We start from the raw sequence: 20980 nt of genomic DNA on the forward strand, positions 1-20980 counted from the left end.
AAACAGGTGGCATCTGACCTTTGAAAAACAGTATATTCCTGGGCCCTGAATGAAGACACTTGTTGCCAAACATGACACAGGAGTTTGGCTCCTAGGACCCACAGGATGGAAGGAGAGAACCCATTCCCACAAATTGTCTTCTGATCCACACATCCACATGATTGCACATACATACATATATGCACACATACACATATACATGCATATACACACACACATTCACATACACAAAATAAATAAAAGTAAAATAATTTAAATAGTATCTTCTATATCCATGAATTAAAGCAAGTATTACCTTCACTCTGATAGTGTAGAGTTTTTCACTGAATGGGTGTGCTTAAAGTATTCTTTTAGGCCCTCTTGAAATTATTTTGAGTTCATGATCACACGGGATATACTTTAAAAACTCAGAAATATCTTTTTATTCATGTTGCCTTTCAAAATGTTGTTGCAGCTCCTGATGAGGAGCGTTTTTTCTTTAAGATACAAACAGTGGTACTTACAATAATACAAACTAGTACCACGGAGCCCACCACGGACAGCACAATAGTAGAAACACTAACTCCAGAACGTGGACTTTCATCTGGGATAGGCTCTGCCTGAGGAGTGAATAGTGCTACTTGTGCGATGTTGGACGGTCCTGAATGGTGATTGCTTTTGTCGACACTTTCAATGGCAATGAATATATAGGTTGCATTTTCTTTTGAGTTATTTTCTGGCTTAAAGGCAAAGGTTTCCTTGGAGTTGGCTTCTTGTGGCGTCAGGTTAGTTGTATTAACCCGAGGAGAATTATTAAAATTGTCTCTGAGGTCAATGATATTTTCGCTTGTTCTTATGATATACTGTTGAACTAAGAAAAGTGTAATGGGTTAGTTATTACATCGTATCACATTAAATGTCTTTCTAGTTGTCCCCACAAATATTTAGTCATTCAATGTATGCTCATATCAAATGTCCTATTCATTTTTCTGTAAATGAATAAGACGTTATTCATTTTTCTGTAAAAGCTGAGTTCTGATTTTTAAAGACAGCCATGCATGAAAAGCAAGAACTGTTTTATAAACTAGTAAATCTCAGATCCTAAAATTCCTACTTGGCTGAGTTGTCAGTCACAAGTGCTGTCTTCTAGCTGACTTATCTGCTCTTACATCACCCTGGATATCTCTCACTTAGGTCAAACCCACATGGGTCCTTGTTCTTACCTTTTCCAACATCAAAATCATCTCCGGGTGCCGTCCATGTTAGATGGATGTTTTCCCCATCAAGTGTTGCCTGGAGGTCCGTGATTTGATTTGGTGGGTACAGGTCAGGCAATGGACCACTTGGAACATTGGACATCACAAAGGCGCCTCCAGATGCTGTCCTGCTGAAATTCTCCAGGACTGGCTCAGTAGCCTCAGTTGTTTCAGGTCTGGGTGGGTTCCCTTGAATTTCTCCTGTATTTAAAATTCTCTAGTTAAAGAAGATGGAACTATATACTGGTTTTAGAGCTCAGTCGGTAAGCTCCCTGACCCTCCTCATCTTTACTTTCCTCTTTCTCTTTTCATTCCTATGGCTGCATTTTTACATGCTTCAATCCAAAGCATTCCATTTGTGGGAAAATTCATCCTCCAGAATTTTTACCAGCATGTTATCAAATCAAATTGGACAAGAAGTTGCTTTGAAATGAAAACTGCAAGGAATCAGGATGGTATGTAATTTGTTGTATGAATTAACAAAACAAAACAAAACAGATCCAAAATCAAACAGGCAGGTGTGAAACCTAGGCTAGCTTCCAATGTACTTATGTAGCCAAGGATAACCTTGAAATACGCACCCTCCATCTGGCCTCTGTCCCCTAAGTGCTGGGATCACAGGCGTGTGCCACCATGCCTCCCTAACATATCCCTCAAGAAAAGTATTGCTTTATTTCTCAAGTTATTTCTGACTAGAAATGTGGCTGGGGACACCAGCGCCAGTTCTATCCTTAACACTCAGATGGCTTCTGTCTCTTTATGTCAAAAGTGCTAAGAAATTAGCTCTGGACTTACTCCATTGCTTAGCTCCCCATTCCTCTAGATAAGGAGTAAGGAAAGTGAAGCTTAACACCACTGAAGCTTGTGTAACTCAGAGGACCTACCACGCTGTTCAGAGCAAAGTGTTCATAGCACTTCTGTTCATAGCAAAGTGGGCGTATCCTTTGTCCGGAGCTGAAAGGTGGATACATTGTTGCTGAGAGTCTAAGGATGTTCCACACTAACAAATACTAGCTGATAGGTTTTCAGCGTCTACTGGTTACCAAGCTTATATTGGGTTAAAGCAGAGGTAACTGTATAAAGATCTCACTCTAGAAATGGGGGAGTTATATTTTGAACTGTAAAATGTTTGCAGTCTCCACCATATGAAATCATGAAAATGATTCACTGGGTTTCTGATACTGTGAACCACTCACCATCCACTACCCAGCCTGGAATGTACGCTGCTCTGCTTGATGGATGGCGTAAACTTCTCCTGGCAGAGTTCGTTCCTCCGTCTGCATGGACTTTTAAGCTGTATCTGCCATTTGTAGAATAAGCTGTGAAATACCTGGAGTAGACCCCGTCATCCTTGAAAGCATCAGCCCCTTGTTAAAAGAGTAAAGAAATGAATTACAATCATTGTGACAGATGAAAAGCTGGTGTGTCGTCGCACAGCATGGCCTTATATACATAGTCTGTTCCTGTGCTTACAGTGTCACATTTGAATGGAGTAATTGATGGAAACTCTCCATCAGTTTCTGTCCAAATAATACATTATTGAATCGTGGACCCTCGGCTCACTTTGGTATGTATGTATTGGCACTCATATAGCATGTTTACCCACACTGATAATTGTGTATCATAAATACTTTCTTTTTCAGTAAGGAAAATTTAAATTAGTTTGTTACCCCAATGAACTAAATGCTTGTCTGTAGATCTAGTAAAATACCAAGAAATGAAGTTACATGCACTGTAGACAGGCCTGGGAATAGTTGAGAGGTATAGCTGAGGAATTATTGTTGCAATGACAGAAAACATGGAATTCATTCCAAGAACAGTCAGATATAGCTGAAGACAAGTTTGTAGAATGACATAAAATGACATTGCAAAATGCACTGATAGGCGTCTTCACTTGTCCATGTATGGACCAGATTGGCTATTTTATTTGCTGACTTCCACACAAGGTTCCATTCACAGGAGAACACGGAGTGCAGGGAAAGTGTTTTCTGCAGCACCTCCCTACAGAGCAGCCATTATGGTTCCTAGCCTCCTGCCAGGCAGACCTGGCATCTGATGCTGCAGGGCCCAGTCCCCCTCTCTGTGCTACCTCTAGCTTCTCCTGGGTCCCAGGTCTCAGGACTCTATCTGTGCTTTGTTTCAGCTCTGGAGAATCACTCTTGCTGCTTTCCCTTCAGCTGTCAGGGTCCCACTCAGGTTCCGTCTCCCACCCGAGAGACAATTCCTGCATCACCTGCTTTGATCACACGTTTTTGGTGATGCTTCCCTAAGAAGCATGCACCTAGAAGGAATGCTTGTGTTCTCCGTCTTCTGAATGAGCCTGGCTTAGGTGGAGACAGGTGTTGCCTGTCAAGATTACAAACATAATTTTGGCAGTAGCTGAGATAAACAGAATGCTTACCATGTGCAAGATCTTTGCTAAGCACTTAGGCGTTACCCGATTGCATTTCCCGCTGGTCTTGCTACTCCTTCCTAATCTGTGTTAACTCTTCAGGCGGCCATCTTGTACCAATTGCCTAAGGAACAACTGGCATATTTGGTGCTATAAACACATAGGATTATTCATAAAAGTCTGTGAATTACCTGCACCGTTGTCCAGCAGGAGTAGCTTTTCTGTTTTTCCACTGCTTGATTCTATGGTAGCTGTCACTCGGGCTCCAATGATGGGAGTGTACCCTTGTAGAACTTCTGCATACACAATCATTGGGCTGGGGAAACTGTTAGTGTCCTTGTTTACTTTCGCATTTACAATGATGGGTGACACAGAAGAATTTGCCGCCCGAGAGTTTACTGTAATAGTTAGTATCTCTGAGTCTACTTTGGCTTTCAGGTTGTAAGTCCAAACGCCCACCTAAAATTTTCAATGAAACATACAGCAAGCATTTAGAGTCCACCAACATTTTTTTCCATTATGTGATTTTATTTTATTTTATTGTTAAACTATCAGTATTTTTATTACTTATTTGTATATTTTACATCAAGGCTACACATATTCATATTGGGAACTGAGAATAAAAATAAATTCTGAAAATTTTTATTTAGTCAAGATAGCAACTTTTTTTCTGAAAGGATTAATCACTTGTATTTGTAGATTATGACAATCTTCACATAATTTATCTTTAAAGTAAAGCATAGAAGTAAAAGAAAAATAACACATTGGGTTGAGTGGTCTTAGAAAGGTCTTGATTCCTCAGGCACTGACGCTGAGTTAGACCAGGAACCCGGCTAGTGTTATGCATGACACTTGCATTTTGTGATATCTCAATTGGAAAACAATGTTTTGATAAGCCCGCCTTTGCTTTGGCCCATTCTCTGGCCTCAGTGTCATATATTCCACGACTCTGGCAGGCAGAATGGGAAAAGACGGCTCTCCACATTTCTTCCTCCCTGCTCTCAGATGCCTTCTTTTTTCTGTCAACCCATGGTTTCTTCCCCTCTACCAGACACCTCAGCTCTCAGGGTTGTACAGGTAAGGGAAGTACATGCATTTTACTTTCATTTTGAAGATGGTAAAGTTATTGTACTCACATTTATGATGTGCTTTGAGCCTCTTTGGAAAAACATCTTTAGGGGGACATTAACACGCTAGTGGTTTACCTGAGCTGTTCCTGGGATACTGAAATAGGCCATTTTGGAAGCTGTGTCTATTGTGAAATTTGTGATTTGTGTTCCTTTGGGATCCCTGAGATAAATGGCAGGGACTTGTTGACTCCAGGTGACAAGAAAGAATGTGTCCTTTCCCACGGTGCTGTCAATTACGACAGTGTCATTCAGCCAGAGACTACCACTGTTCAGTATGGCACCCTTACTTTCAAGCTGTTTAAATGTAAAATAAACAACAACAACAACAAAAAAAAGAAAGAAAAAATAAGAAAAGCAAAAAACCTTAATGACTACAGAAGAAAATAGTTTTATTATTTTTTCTTCTATTTGATCTGAAAACAGTCTTACATATGCTGAACTACCTTAGCTTTCTCTCTTCCCTCCCTCCCTCCCTCCCAATAGATTTGCCATCTTTCTGAAGGCTTCTTGGTATGTGACAGTTGCAAGGTTGGTAGTGCAGACTCTGAAGACAGGGCAGGGTATACGGGGAGATTTAAGCAGAAACATCAGTTGAAGAGTTGAGACTGTGACCCTGCTATACTTGGCATAGTTTTCTGGAAAACGCTGCTGTTGACTGTTGGCTGTAAAGGATGCTTAAAACCTACAGAGAATTAGTAAAGTGTGTATGTGTGTGTGTGTGTGTGTGTGTGTGTGTGTGACATGTGCTTTACTCATCTCACTGATGACTAGAAAGATGGGGTGATTAGAGTAGAAACAAAGACAGGTCTGTAGTTGGGACACAGCTCAGTGGTAGGACGCTTGCCTAGGGTGTTGGAGGCTCTAGGTTCATTCCCTAGGAAGGCATGAACATCAACCAAGACAAACACTCTTGGGGAGATTACTAGTGAGTAATCTTTAGGTTTTCACACAGGACTGAGAGTGAAGTTTTGGACGCGAAGTCCATCCAAAAGAGGGAAAACTGATTTTGAAGGCAAGAATCCTGAGAAGAGAGAAAGCAAGCTAGAGAGTCTCTTGTGAGAGGATCCATAGAGGAGCTATTTGTCTCTGTTGATAGTTCTTAGCAGAGAAGAGTCAACATCTTAAAGGATGTTTTTTAAAGTTACAAAATTGCATGTTTATCATGTAACTGTTTATCATATAAGTGTGATGTTTTGAAACACTATGAATGGGCTAAATTAAACTAATTAACACAAGAGTTTCCTCACTACTTGTCTTTTTATTTTGCAGTGGAGACACTTAAATCTACTTTCTAATCTATTGCCTCAAATAGGATAAAATGCTATTAATTGTAGTCATCACTATGTTTATGGAATACATCTCTTGGATTCAATTATTATTCAACGTAAAGTTTGTGTCTACAGCCCCTTCTTCGCACATGTTACCATCTGATGCTAATTATGGCATTATAGTTTCATCTTTACTTTGTGAATTCAGCTGTTTTGAATTTCAGGTGTACATGAGATCATGCACCTCATCTTCTGTGCTTAGTTTATTTCACCTAACAGGAAGTCCAAGGACATCCAGCTTTATCCATGTGGGTACTTCCTAGGGGTGCTATTTTAGGAACAATAGAATGAATGTACCATTTCTACTGCATCCTAGATCTCAACCCCCAACACCTTTATTCCTGGTAGGAGCAAGGCAATTCTTTGAAGCATCACTCTCTTGTCTAAAGTCTCAATGCCAGAATAAGCTGGCAAGTCTCTCAATGGATATGGAGAACTTTTGAATGGGAGTACCACCTTTTGTCTCTTCATCAGTAAAGTCTCAGAAAACAAGGTCATGTTAGTCTCACAGTGGCATTGGAAGAAATAGATTTGGGGAGCAGGTTTTCCTTTGTATTTCAGATGCCATCCCTATGCCCAACTTCTCATCAACTCAGATGATTGGACCATGCTTCTAACTGGTCATTCTTTACCTCTGACATTTCTGCCCATCATGCATATGAATACAGATCAACTTTAAATATTTGTGTTTTCTTTCTAATTTAGAACTTACCATAAATATCTCAAGTGAGAAAAACAGAATTTTATTTATACTTCTTCTACCCATTAAAAACCAAACCAAAACACACAAACCAACACCTAAAGTTTTTTTTTTTTTTTTTTTTTTTTTTTTTTTTTTTTTTTTTTTTTTTTTTTTTTTTTTTTTTTTGCTTTGTTTTGTTTTTTTCCTATGAGACTCAGCAGGAGAGTCTCACGGGAAGAGAGGGACACACAGAAGATGGGCAGCGGGATTCAAACTCGGGAAGGACATGGCACAGACGCCCTCTGCAGGCAGAGGGCATAGACGCTGCGCCACTGCTGGCTTGCTACACTTAGTTTTGAATATCTCTACACTTAAAAGTTTCCTTTCTGGCTGGTTTCATGTACTCTGTCCTTACACCTTTCTTGGTTATAGCAAAAGCAACCACAAAATTTCTAGGGATGGGAAAACTCTGACCTGAAGTGACTTCTGGGTAACATCAGCATTTTCTGAAGCCAGGGCCCCGAAAGCATCAATGAGTCCATTGTTCTGGGCTTTATCTGAAGCAAGTATACGTTTTCCACCTAAAATGTGAGTGAATAAGCTATGTTGTTTTGTAGAACAAGAGTTCTTACTATGATTCAATGATTAACAACATAACAGCTCAAATAAAGTCAAAATTTCAATATGAATTAAATTGTCAGAAAGCTGTTAAGGTCATCTCTGAAATGTTAGTTTAATTTAATATATCATAACTGCGAATCAAAAACCACCTTATTATCTTACTATGACAACCTCAGTTTTCTGTGGTGCTTCATCTGGTTATAAATATGAAAGCCATTGCTACTCTGCATATTTAAATAAACAGACTTTTATAGAGCCCTTTAAGGGAATTATTAACTCTCTATTTACATCACTTAGATTTTTTTCAGAGGAAAATAGATTAGAAGCAGAAAACTGGAAAGATGAAAGAATTTCTGTATCAAGGTATCCTGACAATGACTGGATATTGGTTAGAATATTTGTGACAGAAATAAATTGTAAAATGATCATAAAAGTGTTTGGAATGGTAGGAGTTTGTATAGCCAGCCACAAGAAACCCCAGTGGGTATATGTGTATATATATTTGGTACCATGAAAACCAAATTAGTGTAATAATTGATACTTGTATTATTGGTTCTGTATTCTCTACTATGCTTAAGGATGTACTAGAAGCATGTAATCATTTTTCACCACATCTGTATATTAAAATGTTACTATAGTTAATTAAGTTAAATAAGTTACCATAGTTTGTATTTTCTCATTGTCTTTTAGTCCTGGAAAATCCCAGACTTTGTTCAAGGCCTGTCTTGGGAACCACTTGACTCTGTATACCTCTTTTCCCCTCCTTCACTACAACGTTTTGGGAGTATTGAAGGCTTATAAATCTCAATTAAATTTTATTCTATACTTTAAATTCTATAAATTTATTAAATTTATACTTCCTGTCATGGGTCTATATGTTTGAATTGACTGTTTTATGTGTCTTTTCCAGCCAACTGGACAAAGAATGTGATGAGAACAGAGGTTGGGTCTGTTTGACTCTTTTCTCTAATCCCCAGCCTGGCTCTTGCAAAACTGAACCTAGAAGAAGCAGTTGCATGTTAGCTCTACATTTATACAGAACAATTGAAAGTCTGTAATGCTGAGATCGTGTGTTACCTGTTAAAATGGCCATGTTTGTTACAGCTAAGTCAGCTGATGGTCCCAAGGCAATGAAATGAACTACGGCCCCGCTGTCTTTCACCTCGTCCACACAGTTCTGGGCTGTGCTGTCCTCCCCGTCACTCAGCAGCACGATCTCAGCCCCTTCTGTTTTGTATTGTCCTTTATTAAATACCTGCAAGCATGATTCAGAATACCATTATCATACTAGGTCAGAAATCCTGATGGAAAGTTAGAAAAAAGAAACTATAGAGAAAGTATAGGATAGAGATAATTTCTGTTTTAGGATCATAGCGTTTATGTTCAATAATCTTTGAAGAACATAAACAATTTTTCTGTCTTCCCCCAGTACAGGGGATATTTGTTCAATTGAAAGATGTGCGGGATCAGGAATTAGAAAAAATTCACATGAACTAAATATCTGACCCCAGAAAACCCAGGCAAATAGATACTTAAAATATGGAACACATTTTCTTCACCTGCTGTCCTCTGACAAATTAGTCAGTTTATATAAAATTAGACATATATACAGCCAGGTGCAGTAAGAAACCACACCAGCATTAGAAGTCAAAGGACTCCAAATTAGAAAACCCTTGAATACTTAGATAACAGGGGACTAATGGTCTAAGCACATTGAAGTTGCAGATGAGACAGAATCTCGTTCATCCCATGCTGAGCTCAGATGGTCTAGCCACATGTGATCTCGAAATTTTGATCCTTCTGTCTCGATTTCCCAAGTGCTAAGATAGCATATAGGTCAAAGTTATTTTTTCCTGCATGTTTAGTCTAGAACCTTTTAAGATTAGTTATGTTAAAGTCAGGAGGCAAGTAAGAACAGTAGATCTTCACTTTGTCCTAAAAGCAAAACAAAGATCAAAATACATGTGCAGTGGGCTTTTCACCTGAAATGCAGCCCTGATCCCAGAGCAGATGGACGTCCCTCCACCGGCGGATGTAGGTAAGGTTTTCAAGAGCTGGTCTCTCTCGATGTCACCGTTTATTTGGATCAACTCACTCTCAATAGTGGCCTGGCTACTAAAGTGTACCATCCCTACCCAGGCCTTAGTTTCAATTATCTGCTTTAGAAAAAAATTTGCCGCTTGGTTCATTCGATTCAGGCGATCATAAGACTGAGTGAAAAATGATAAGAAAAGAAATGAGTGGTTTTCAACCGGAAGTTGAGAGCAGATCTCATAAAAGAATGCTTGGGCTTATTGACAAGAACTGGACAACTATTACTTTGTACTATGGGAGAAAGCAATTATAATTTTAACTTGTAAATTAATAAGTGTGGTTATATGTAATGTCAGACACACGAATATGTTCATAACTTTCTACTTGAAGCTGTTCCCAGTGGCTAAGTAGCCAAGTTAAGGTGGGGCTTGGGTTGAAGCTACTGCAATGATTCATACCTTAGAGCCACAATTCACTCCATAATCACTCCCGTTAAGATAAATTCCTAACCCAGGGTTGGAGGCCAAACTCTCTTGGTCTCCAAACATAGCTGAGCTGTGTAGCTCAGCAAGGAGCCTGCTGAGCTACTGTTAACTCTGAGAAGGCCAGAGTTACCCTGCCCCTTCTACTTCTAGCCTTTCTCCTGCTTCTCCACCAATGGGGCAACTGCATTGGCTTTCTGGTGACTACCCAGTAACCATGTCTCTCTTAACTAGATGACTGCCCAGGATGTGCATGTCACACATTTATTTCCTCTAGATCCTCCCTGCCACCCATACCCAAACTGGTTTGCCAACTTACTGAACCAAATCACAACAAAATCTCCTACATATCTACCATTTTGCTTTGCCTGCTCACCTAGCACTTTCTCTCTTCTGATTTTTATTACTTTTTTTTTTTGGTATGGTGAGTGTGTGGGTGTGCAAGAATACTTGTACCACAGCATACATGTCATGGTGTACATGTAGAGGTGAGAGGACAACTACAGGAACTAGTGATTGCCTTCCATCGTTTGAATTCCAGAGTTTGAACTCAAGTTGTTAGGGTTACCCGGAAAGCGCCTTTGCCCACTGAGCTATCTCTTCTGCCTTTATCATAATCATAATCATCATTTATTATTGTTATTAGTGTGTGTGTGTGTGTGTGTGTGTGTGTGTGTGTGTATGTGTGTGTGTGTGTGTGATGGTGTCCATGTGGAGGTCAGAAGATAATTTTGAGGAGTCAGTTCTCTTCCGATTCTTGAACTCATATTAATAGGATATTTTACCTGCTGAGCCATTCCACCAGCCCTACTTTGTCTTTAAACACAGATCTACCAGGACCCTATCTGGGATGGTCTATTCATCTCTCAATCGGCAGTTTCTTCTCTCCTCAGTGACATTTCTCAGGCTACCCGTGTGTAGTGATTTTGAGCGTTCTTCTGTCTTCCGTGAAATCCCATGTCACTGCGACTCACTTTGTCAGTCCCCCTCATTCACTGCCCTTTCAATAACCATCTTCCCTCACTCGCTGACAATTTAATTTCTGACTTAGCACATCTGTCCCACCCCACAATGCAGTCACTGAGTGCTTTATCATATTACACCTGCTTGTTTGTGGTTCATATTCATTTTAGCAGCTAAAAGTGTAGTACTATTGGCCACACATATATTATGAACTCTGGATCAAATGAGGTTCTAGCTCCCAGTGGAGCTCTTAGTCTGGTTGGGAGAGGCACAGGCAGTATCAACAAAATATACAGAACCAGAGATATGCAAAAGGCAGTTTTTGGAATTGGCAATTTAGCTCCTATACAGCACCCCAAGAGCCCAGCTCTTCTCTTGGTCAAAATGAGTGTCTCTACTAAATTGTGGAGGACAGAAAGAACTTACATAGGTACCTGATGCTTAGACAGAGAGAAAAACATTTCTGGACTATAACAATATCTGATATTTTGGTTTGTTTTATGAGACAAGGTCTAACTATGCAACCCAACTGACTTTGAACTTGCCTAGTCCCCCAAATGCTAGGATTACAAGAACAATTCCATAGCTCATCCTAAATGAACTATAAACTTCTCAAGTACATGCAGCTCTGATTTCAAAGTCTAGCACACTGCTTGCTATTCACTGCATGATAATAGAAGGAAGGAATGACTTCGTATAGCCATTTATTCTTCCTAGTGATGCTTTTCTTTTCATGTATGAGGAGAGCACTTGAACACTTGAGAAATAAGATGACATCCTGTGGGAATTCTGCTAGCTGACCCTGCTGCTTGAGCTGAAATGAGTTTAAGCATACACTGATCTACCTTATTCTCATTTATTTTAAGTATTTTATATGCAGGATTCATGGTTGAAAACAATCTCCTTTCAGTATCTTGTTCTGACTAAAGTATCTTGTTCTCCTCATTCAGCCATAAATTTTCTGGGTCAAAAATGGATACTCTTAGGTTAGACTTTTTTAGATATGATTTTTTTAAAGTATAATATGTTTTTTAAAAATATCTTTCAGGTCATGATCTCAGGAAGTAATACTGTTTTATGACATCACACAATTAAAAAAAGCCACATAACAAGTGGCATTTAGAGTGTGTGTTTGCTATTTGGTTATCTCTAATTCTATACTCACAAAACCAAAACCAAACTAACAAAAAGGAGCCCATGAACTCACAGTCATACTCCCAGACACATCAAGAACCAGGCACACGATTCTTTCACTGATCCTCAGCAGAGAGAAGAAGGGTGGAGAGGGTGGCATCTCCATGGGCGTGCTGTTTTTAAAATCCTCAGAACTGCTGATAACTTCCCACGTGCTTCTGTAATTGCACTTCTTATTATGTAGAGTTGGAGCATCTCGATTATGGTTTTCTTTTGTACAGAATGCAGTCACCTAAAATTGTAGTAAAATGTAGAAAATTACTGTTTCATGTATTAAAAAATGATCTGGAAAACAAAGAGATAGTATGTCCAGTGTTAGAATGTAAAAGTAATTATGCTGGTGTAGCAAAGTGGCCGAGTTGATCCTTTGCCAAGGTCCAGGACCTCACTACCCATAGATGCTGGCTAGGTGAGAGCACCAGGCACGTTTCCCTCCTTGTGAGTGGGCCTCAGGTTCATTGTCAGACAGGTTCACTGTTAGACAGCTGTTGGTTGCCACAACACGTGAGTGCCATATATTGCATGTTTATGCATATCTTTCCATGCTGACCATTGTGGTTTATATGTATTGCAATGGGAGAACTCTTTAATTGCGTTGTTCCCTTGGCAACTTGCATAGCATTTTCTGGAACCATGAAAGCTAGACCACAGGAAAGAGATTATCTGGTCAGACCCACCTCAGCCATCTGAGTCCTATGTCCTAAATGTGTGGTGTATTCAGCAATAGGGGCTAATTCTTAAGTCCTGAAAGGCATTCAAGGGTTCCATTAATAATCTATCTATATGTTTTTGGAGTCACTTGGAGGACTACCCTGATCAACCATTTGAAAGGTTTCTTCTGCAGTGTAAAGGAGTTTTGTCACTCTGTGGTTCTTGTATGGGTGCTCAGTTAGCACAAGTATCTAAGTGTGTGTGTGTGTGTGTGTACCCATGCATATATTGAATGGTAGGTATATAAATATAAAATAATATGATTTTTGAGGGTTAATTAAACAACCTTGGTGTTATTTGTCCCTTGTCCCTCTTCCTTACATCCAGAGTTAAATGTAGCTGCCACCCCTCATCAAAGAAGCCTCTCTTTTCAGCAAATGGAGACTATTATAGAAAACTACAACTGGACACAGTGTAGAGATGGACAGGTCATGTGGAACCCCAATGGATACATCTACGTTACAGTGTCTGTATCTATGACTTTAGGAACATCATGAAGAGGGAGTAGAAAGATTGTAGGAGCCAAAGTACAAGGAAGTCTTCAGTGAAGCAGTCTCTACTAGAAATAGCTGCACAGAGAAGACTAAAACAATGGCATAATCCATGGTCATATTAACATGGTAGAGAAGACTTTCAAAGGTTCCTACCTCTAGACAAAGAACCAGCAGCAGCTGATCACTGCTGGGAGAAGGAGGGTTAGCCTCTCCCCGGGATGAGCCCCCTTATTGGTTGTCCAATGCTGAATAGTGTCCTTGAACCATATGCATACCACCAATGAGAACAGACTCAGCAATTTGTTTTTAAATATATTTGTGCACACACATACACACATATGAATATATGTAACAATAGTTATCAAAGAAAAAGCAGCTGTTGAGAGTGGGGGGGGGCACAGGAGTGGTCTGAAGGAGGCTATCTATGAGGGTTCAATTTTAATTAAAATATTTTTAAAAAAATTAAAGGAGAATATGTATTGTATTTAGCAAATATGCATGCTCAAGTAAAATACTATTACCATTAAAGTAGGCTTATCATTATAATAGTTAGCAATAATTATCTAGACATTAATAGACAATAGTGTTAATGATATATAATAGAGGATGAATACTTAATGGGTGTCAGTTAATGTTCAATGAACTCTACATTAACATAGTCAATCCTCATGTCATGCTTAGCATCCATTACTCTAGTAGAGCGCTTGTCTAGCAATTCGAAGCTCCTTACTTTCATCTCCATCATCACCATCACCATCACCATCATCATCCTCACGATTATTTTAAAATCAATGATATCAGACAAATCCTTTGATTATAGAGTCTGGACACGGTGACTGGTATACTTACAGAATCGATACTTTGCATGAACATTATAGATGACTTTTCTGATTGAACTTTATCAGGGAAGAATTGACAATCCTTTTCATATAACTTTGTGGTGGAATTAGTTCTGCACTTTCTGGTTATACAGCTGCCCCCTTGGCATGTATGGACTCTATTCACACCCGTGATACCTGTGGAGCACCTGAAAATATGGAAGTGACTCTAAGAGACAACTTAGTCATTCATTTGAAAAGTGGTCCTGTCCCCACTGAGCTTTGTGGCATGATATTTCTTGAATATGTGCTGTGAACTTCCTACACTGATGGCAAAGGCTAAGAGAGCCAATCAAAGTTATCATTTGTTTTTCAAGAAAATGTAATGAAAAATAAAAAGAACCCAAACCCAAGGGGTATCTTCAGTCATACACAATGGGGCTCTGAGCTGGAATAAAAACTGTGGGTCTTTTCCTTAGACAGTCCCATGGCCGGCCTTGGACTAACTCTCTGTAGGCACCTGTTGACAGAACCTGTGGACCATTTATACTTGGTGTTCAGGGCAGTCTTCTTTTCCAGGAAGACATCTTCTGAAGAGTGGGGGATCACATAACTACATGTGCCTTAACTAATCAAGGAGCGTCTTTTTATCCAGAGGACAGTGTGACTGGAATCAGAGAATGAGGGACTGCCAAAAGAGAATATGGGATAAAAAAGGAATGATGCATGCTATTCCATGGGAGACTTATAGCTGGCAGAGATCAGAACAGATACACCAGGCTTTAGCCAGAACGCATCTCATTGGCTTGCAGTTCAAATTCAGTAAGTGAATTATAAATGAGTGAATTCTGGCATCTATGGGAGAGTTGTGTAAATAAAAAGTGTCAAGATGCCAAACAATTGTTTGGCATTGAAGCTGTGTATATTTTTGCACAGACAGTCACTGTCTTAAAAAAAATGGTCTAAAACAAGCATAAACGAGGCTCATGATAATGCATCTGTTATCTGCCTTGGGACAAAACATGGATGCTTGTCATTGGAAAGGACTATAGGGTGTTAAAGCCGGAGGCCATTTAAGGGTACTTAGGAGTCATGCCATGCCTTGTTGCTTCGATTTTCTTTGATGAAGCGCTGTAGAATGGCTGGTCTTCGTTGTACTCATCAAACAACCCCCAGCGAAGGTGGGCCCATTCATGGACCAACAGCTTTCCTGTAAGACATTTTTTCAAATGCATAATCATAATTCAATTGGTAAATTCCATATCTCAAAAATTTCCAAGCTACTGAGATGGCTCAGTGGGTAAAAGTGCTTGCTACCAAACCTGACAGCCTGAGTTCAGTCCTTGAACCCCATGTGGTAAGGGGCAAGACCTGACTCTCAAGCTGTCTTCTGCCTACCACACCACCCTTGCAGAGAGAGAGAGAGAGAGAGAGAGAGAGAGAGAGAGAGAGAGAGAGAGACAGAGAGACAGAGAGACAGGGACAGAGAGACAGAGACAGACAGACAGACAGACAGACAGGAGAGTGAGAGAGAGAGAGGGAGAGAGAGATTACATTTGGGTTTAGGTTTTCCATGACTCTAAAAGTTTAGATTTTGTTTATTAAAAGGCTTTTTATAAAGTGATACTCATTGCTGTCCAGAATATTAATTTTTTATTCCACATGTTAAATCAATGAAACATTATGTAGCACATGCCGCAGTCACAAAAAACTAGGATTTGATTTTCAGTTCTTGGGGAGTTAAGGGTCTTCCATTAGTTTATGGCTTACCAAGTACCAACCCTGTCAACAGTCTAATCAGATACACAGAACTCTGCTATGTCCATATTTTGAGGGTGAAACTTTAGGAAAAAAAGAAACAGACTAAAAATGCTCCTGGAGGATTTGATATTGAAGAAAGATATAGATATGCTATTGTAGGCTATGTAGATTACATCAGCTACTGCATCAAGAATCTGGCGAATTTTGAGAAAGTTTAAATGGCTTGGAATAAGCACCATAAAATAAGTCATGTGTTTAATGTCACAAAGCTAATAGAGGAATCAAGATTTGGACCCAAGAATTTCTGTTCCAATCTGCATATTTAATAGAGTTGCTTGGGGCAGACATTTGATGCTTTAACCAAGATTCCCCACCTGAATCTCCATATTCATTTTGTTTTCTCCCCAGTACAAAGTCGGGGGTGAAGTGGATGTATTCTGCTTTCTCTTCACACTCTGAGAACTGCCGGGTGTAGGGCTCATCTCTGCCTTTGAGGACGGGAGGTGCAACTTTAACATCGGCCTGAGAATGTTTAAAAAGGTCATTAACACTTGAAGAACAGAAAAGACAATAGTTAGAAAAACTCGGAATCAATAAATTTGTAGCCAAACTAGCAAGCACCAGAAAATACTTTTTTGTTGTTAGACCAAAAAAAAAAAAAAAAAAAAAAAAAAAAAAATACTTACATGCTTGTAACTCTCCTGTTTTGGCCTAGTGTACTGCGGACTGTTTGCCCAACTCTCAGGAATTAATATAGATACATTTTTGAAGAAAAATCTTTTATCTGTAGCTTCAAAAAGGTATGTGGATGCCTTAGTGACCATTTCCTGTTAGCAAATGGAAACAAATATGTAAAAATGATGAGAGTGGGATCGTGTCCCAGGCGCGCCTCTCCTGCGTACCCTGTTACTACAAAGGCAGCCGTTCATCAAGATCATTCACCAGCCGGCTCTGCCCGCCCCTCTAACCTGACTTCTGTCAATCAAAACTCGCTTCACTCTGCACCTGGAAAGGCTTCCGGTCCTCTATCATCTTACCGCAGAAGACAGCCTGCCTCAGCATGTACTTGGTGATTACAATAATTGATTTACAGAGCTCTGTACCTGGAGTTTAGAGTCCTTTACTTGGCTCTCATATCTGTGTGAACACTTTTTGGTTCACTTATGGAATGTCTGAAGCCTGGTTACCTTACCCTTAGTAGACTGAAGACACTCCTAATTTCAAGGAATGAACCAGAAACAGCTCTAGCAGATGCAAGCTGAGGAGAACAGCCCACGGGGTCATTATCAGGATGGGGCTTTGTTTCTATCCTCATGGAAGAGGTGGGAAGGTTGGACACTTGGAGGACAGGGAAATAGAAAATCCCATAGCAGAAGTAAAAAAAAAAAAAAGGTCACAGAACTGTTACTCTGCCATCAATGTAGAAATACGCCTTCTCCCCCAGTATCCCAAGTCCAAAGCTACTGTAGTTTACTGGAGAATTCCTCTCTCCACAGAGTCACTGTCTAGTCAAGAGAAACACGGATGAAAAACAGTCAAGGTGACTGTTCCTTATAACCAGGTCTCTCAGAAGGAAGTAAAATACAAACAAATATAAAATAAAATAAATAAAATAAAAAAAATATCATTTCACAGGAGCCATCTGGTTCTCCACTGCTGTGTCTATCTGGACAGACCCCTCAGATGCTTCCAGCTTTAACATACACCCACTGCTCCTGAAGGCTGCTGTCTCCCACCCTGCTGCCCTCTGAGAGTCCAGCACTCTGACTCACATGCATTGTAGAGTCACCAAACTGATTAGTGAATAATCACGAGATTAGTCAGAGTGTCAGAGTCCAGAGAATGAAGGTCCAGTGCAGGAAGGCTGTGAACTCTGAAGTGGGTCGGAAGTTGTTTGGCATACACAGGAGGAGGATAAGATAATTCTCTTTCTCCCTTTTTTAAAGGGATGCCTTTTTTAAAAATGAGAGATATTTAGGCTTCCATGTTCTTCAGGAACAGAGTGCTCTCTGTACATGCGAGATAACCAAGTCTTGGTGGTTCAAACTGAGTTATGAATTGGACCAGTAAACTTGCTGTGTACACCTGTGTAGGTTGTGTATTATATAACTCCAAGGGACTGCATTTCCTCGAGAGTCTCCATGGCTTTTCACTCAACTTATCTTAGATAGCAGTGTGTTTGTAGGCCATGGAGAGAGACCTTACAGATAACTTTCATCTTCAGGGATACCCATGTGTCTAATAATGGTTTCTCAAAGTTTTCTAACCAGAAGTCCTATGGTATTCCTTCTAAATCCCACCCCCCAGAATTCCTATAATGTTTTATTTTATTAAAAAAAAAAACAAACCTGAAAAATCAGTGTTTGCAGAAGTGATCACGTTTCAAACCCAAAAAGATCCTGAATGCAAAATACCAAGGAAACTTGAACATGGAGAATATCAGGCCATAAATTATAAAAGTTTTCCAAAATTATTATGTATAAGTAGATGATAGCAAGTCACAAAATTGCCTGATGATAGAGGACTTTGTGAAAAGGCTAAGTGTCAAAACCCCACTAAACTGGAGACGTGTTGTCGAAGGACTGACTTTCTACCTGCAGTGTTCAGTAGAAGATTATGCTGAGAATTCTTGTCTCTAAAAATAGTCTTATCAAATATCCATTTTCTGAATTCAAAAAAGTTTGAAGCCGATCATTGATTCCTGAACACCAAGAATCTATTATTCAGAGTCTGCTCTTCATATTCTATAGGAAAAACTGTTTTTTAATGTCTTTTAAAGTTCATTCAAAGGACACCAGGTAATGACTCCTCTGGGCTACTGGGTGGTTTACAGAGAATGTGTGACAAGTGGAAGCCACCGGAAATCACTGGGATAGTTCAGCCCAGAAGGAAGTTTAGCAATGAGCATCAGGGCCCAGTGGGGATGACCCCAAACCAAGTAGTAGAAGATGTGGGTGTTTCTCCTGAGAACATGAAAAATGTTTATGTAGCTGAAGTGCCACTGGTGTTGGAAGAGACTTGGATGAGCCAAAGTCCCAGGTTTAGTGAGTTGGCTTTTCCCTTTGTTTGTAGACACTTGGTGGACTCACACCCTCCACACACTGGCCGTCTCTAACTTTTATCTAAGTACACACTTTACATCTCCCTCTGAATTCAGATTTCTGTCTCTTCTACCTGGATGTCCAAAAGCACCTCAATTTAAAACCACTTCCTTGTCCCAGGCAATAAACACCCTTATTCATAACCACAGCCTGGCTCCTTCTGCACTCCTATGCTATATTCATACAGTGATGTGATATGAGTGAGCGGTCTATGGTTTCAGGTAGTCAGAGTGGTCCTAGAACAGGCACCAAAGTGTACACATCCTCTGCTAAGCTCTTTCATGGAGTCTCATTACTCAGAAGGAAAATAAAGATGCGCTTTCCAGTGGTCTGGGCTCTGCCACTGTGCGTGAGCATCTCCCAGCTTCAGGGTAAGACACCCTTCCTCCAGCTTGTTGACTGTTGCCTTGATTATATAAGCTGCTATTACCCCCATAAGGCTCTCGCCTTGGTGTCTGCTCACATGTCTCATCATGAGTGAGGGCTTCTATGAGGGCTTCCCTGCAGGAAACAGTGACTTATGCTCTTGCCTGTTAACAGCTGTACTCTGCTCTGTCTCTCTCTCCTGAGGCAGCAGGCGCCACAAGTCACCTACTAACATCGTATCTACTCCCACTCACTTTGATATTACTGATGACCCTGAAAAAGAAGCCATACCTACAGTTCCGTTTTCTTTTAAGTTACTTCTCTTTCCTCAATGGTATCACAAGCATGTCTATGCATGCACAATAAATAAGTAAATTACAAAAACAGAACCAGAATCCAACTTCTAAATGACAGACAAGGAAGCTGAAGATCAGAGAAGCTCTCTGCTTCGTCTCTGATCTTATGGTGAGAAGGTAGCATCACTCCTAGAACCTCTAGCACCTTCGTCTGGAATGTGGTAGAGCCTTCATCTCACCCCATGACTTCCAAAACTGTCCGCTCTGTTTTCGAACTTCTCAAAGCATTCAGAGGTTTCCATAGTGACTCTCACCGTCACTATTAACCTTTTCATTCTTCCTAACTCAAATAGGAGAAAGCCCAATTTTCTTACCTTTATGTGGTCAATTATGTTTACATCTTCGGGCACAGCAGGATCAATGGCAATAATGATGTCTTCATAACCATTCTCGTTCAGCCTTACCAAGGAAGTGTCTGACCCCTGAAGCAGGTAAAGGAGCAGGAGGAAAACAACCCCCCTGGAGAACCCCATCATTCCGGCCTGGTTGCCCAGAGGCCTTTCTTTCTCTGCGTCTCTTGCCAGGTCTATATATACGGCTAAAAATCACCTGTTAACTGATTGAGGGATGGTGACGGTGTAAAGGTCAATGTTCATGTACAGGGAAACACACAACCAGGTTATATAAAAAGTTTTTTTTTTTTTGGTATAAAGGAATAGAATTTGTTTTTCTACATCATACTTTGCTGGTCACTGTTGAGGAAGGATAAACAATATAAATTTTACTTAACTGAATTTGTTCTTTGAAAGAACATACATAACCCATTCTGTTCCCTTTTACCACATCTCCAGTCAACCCCCCCTCCACTTCCCTACAAATCTCATGGCCACACGCACATCTTTCTGTTGCTTTCTGACCTGCTAAGTTTAGTCAGGACCATCTATGTGTCCATGGCTTGGGGACTATATGTTGGAGGGCAGTGAACTCATCAGTGGTACACAATTGAAAACAGTGACAACCTCTCCATGAGAAAGCATCAATAGCCAGTAGTTAGCCTAGGAAATGGAGGGCCTCTTGAGCCCTCCCTGATCCCTGATTGACAGGCCTAGTCTTGTGAGACCCTGTGCAGGCAGCCCGATCTCCTGTTAGATAGTGATTGCAATGGCTAGGTCATGCTCTGAAGGAATGATTTCATAACCATTTTCCTCATTTTCCAGCTGCTTCATTCCTTCTATCCCCTCTCATGGTGTTCCCTGACCCTTTGAGGGGACAGTGTAAATATCTCATTTAGATCCGAACCATCAACCATCGTGCATTCTCAGCACTTTAAGTAGCCACAGGTCTCTGCATTCTCTCTAGTCACTTCAAAGGA

General features: G+C 40.2%; 1 protein-coding gene across 1 annotated transcript; it reads right to left on the reverse strand.

The window, feature by feature from the left end:
* Window positions 1–395: 395 nt before the first annotated feature.
* Clca4 (chloride channel accessory 4) lies at window positions 396–20180 on the reverse strand. Its single transcript, XM_034500436.2, has 14 exons — window positions 19983–20180; window positions 16532–16672; window positions 16220–16367; window positions 15186–15294; window positions 14116–14293; window positions 12075–12293; window positions 9371–9598; window positions 8466–8643; window positions 7242–7348; window positions 4833–5051; window positions 3819–4086; window positions 2432–2602; window positions 1203–1436; window positions 396–850 (listed from the first exon to the last, which is right to left on the reverse strand). The coding sequence occupies exons 1-14, from the start codon at window positions 20142–20144 to the stop codon at window positions 438–440; spliced, it is 2775 nt and encodes a 924-aa protein (XP_034356327.1). The 5' UTR covers window positions 20145–20180; the 3' UTR covers window positions 396–437.
* Window positions 20181–20980: the final 800 nt, after the last annotated feature.

This window comes from Arvicanthis niloticus, chromosome 4 (genome assembly GCF_011762505.2).
Source record: "Arvicanthis niloticus isolate mArvNil1 chromosome 4, mArvNil1.pat.X, whole genome shotgun sequence".
Classification (NCBI taxonomy): Eukaryota; Metazoa; Chordata; class Mammalia; order Rodentia; family Muridae; genus Arvicanthis; species Arvicanthis niloticus.

What these genes read in the sequence shown, in the direction of transcription:
- Clca4 (XM_034500436.2), bottom strand. Translation starts at nt 20,144, where the DNA reads ATGATGGGGTTCTCCAGGGGGGTTGTTTTCCTCCTGCTCCTTTACCTG. An exon ending in TCCAGGCTGGGTAGTGGATG is followed by an intron (nt 1,437 to 2,431) that starts GTGAGTGGTTCA and finishes TTTTAAATACAG; the next exon opens with GAGAAATTCAAGGGAACCCA. An exon ending in TGATTTTGATGTTGGAAAAG is followed by an intron (nt 851 to 1,202) that starts GTAAGAACAAGG and finishes CACTTTTCTTAG; the next exon opens with TTCAACAGTATATCATAAGA.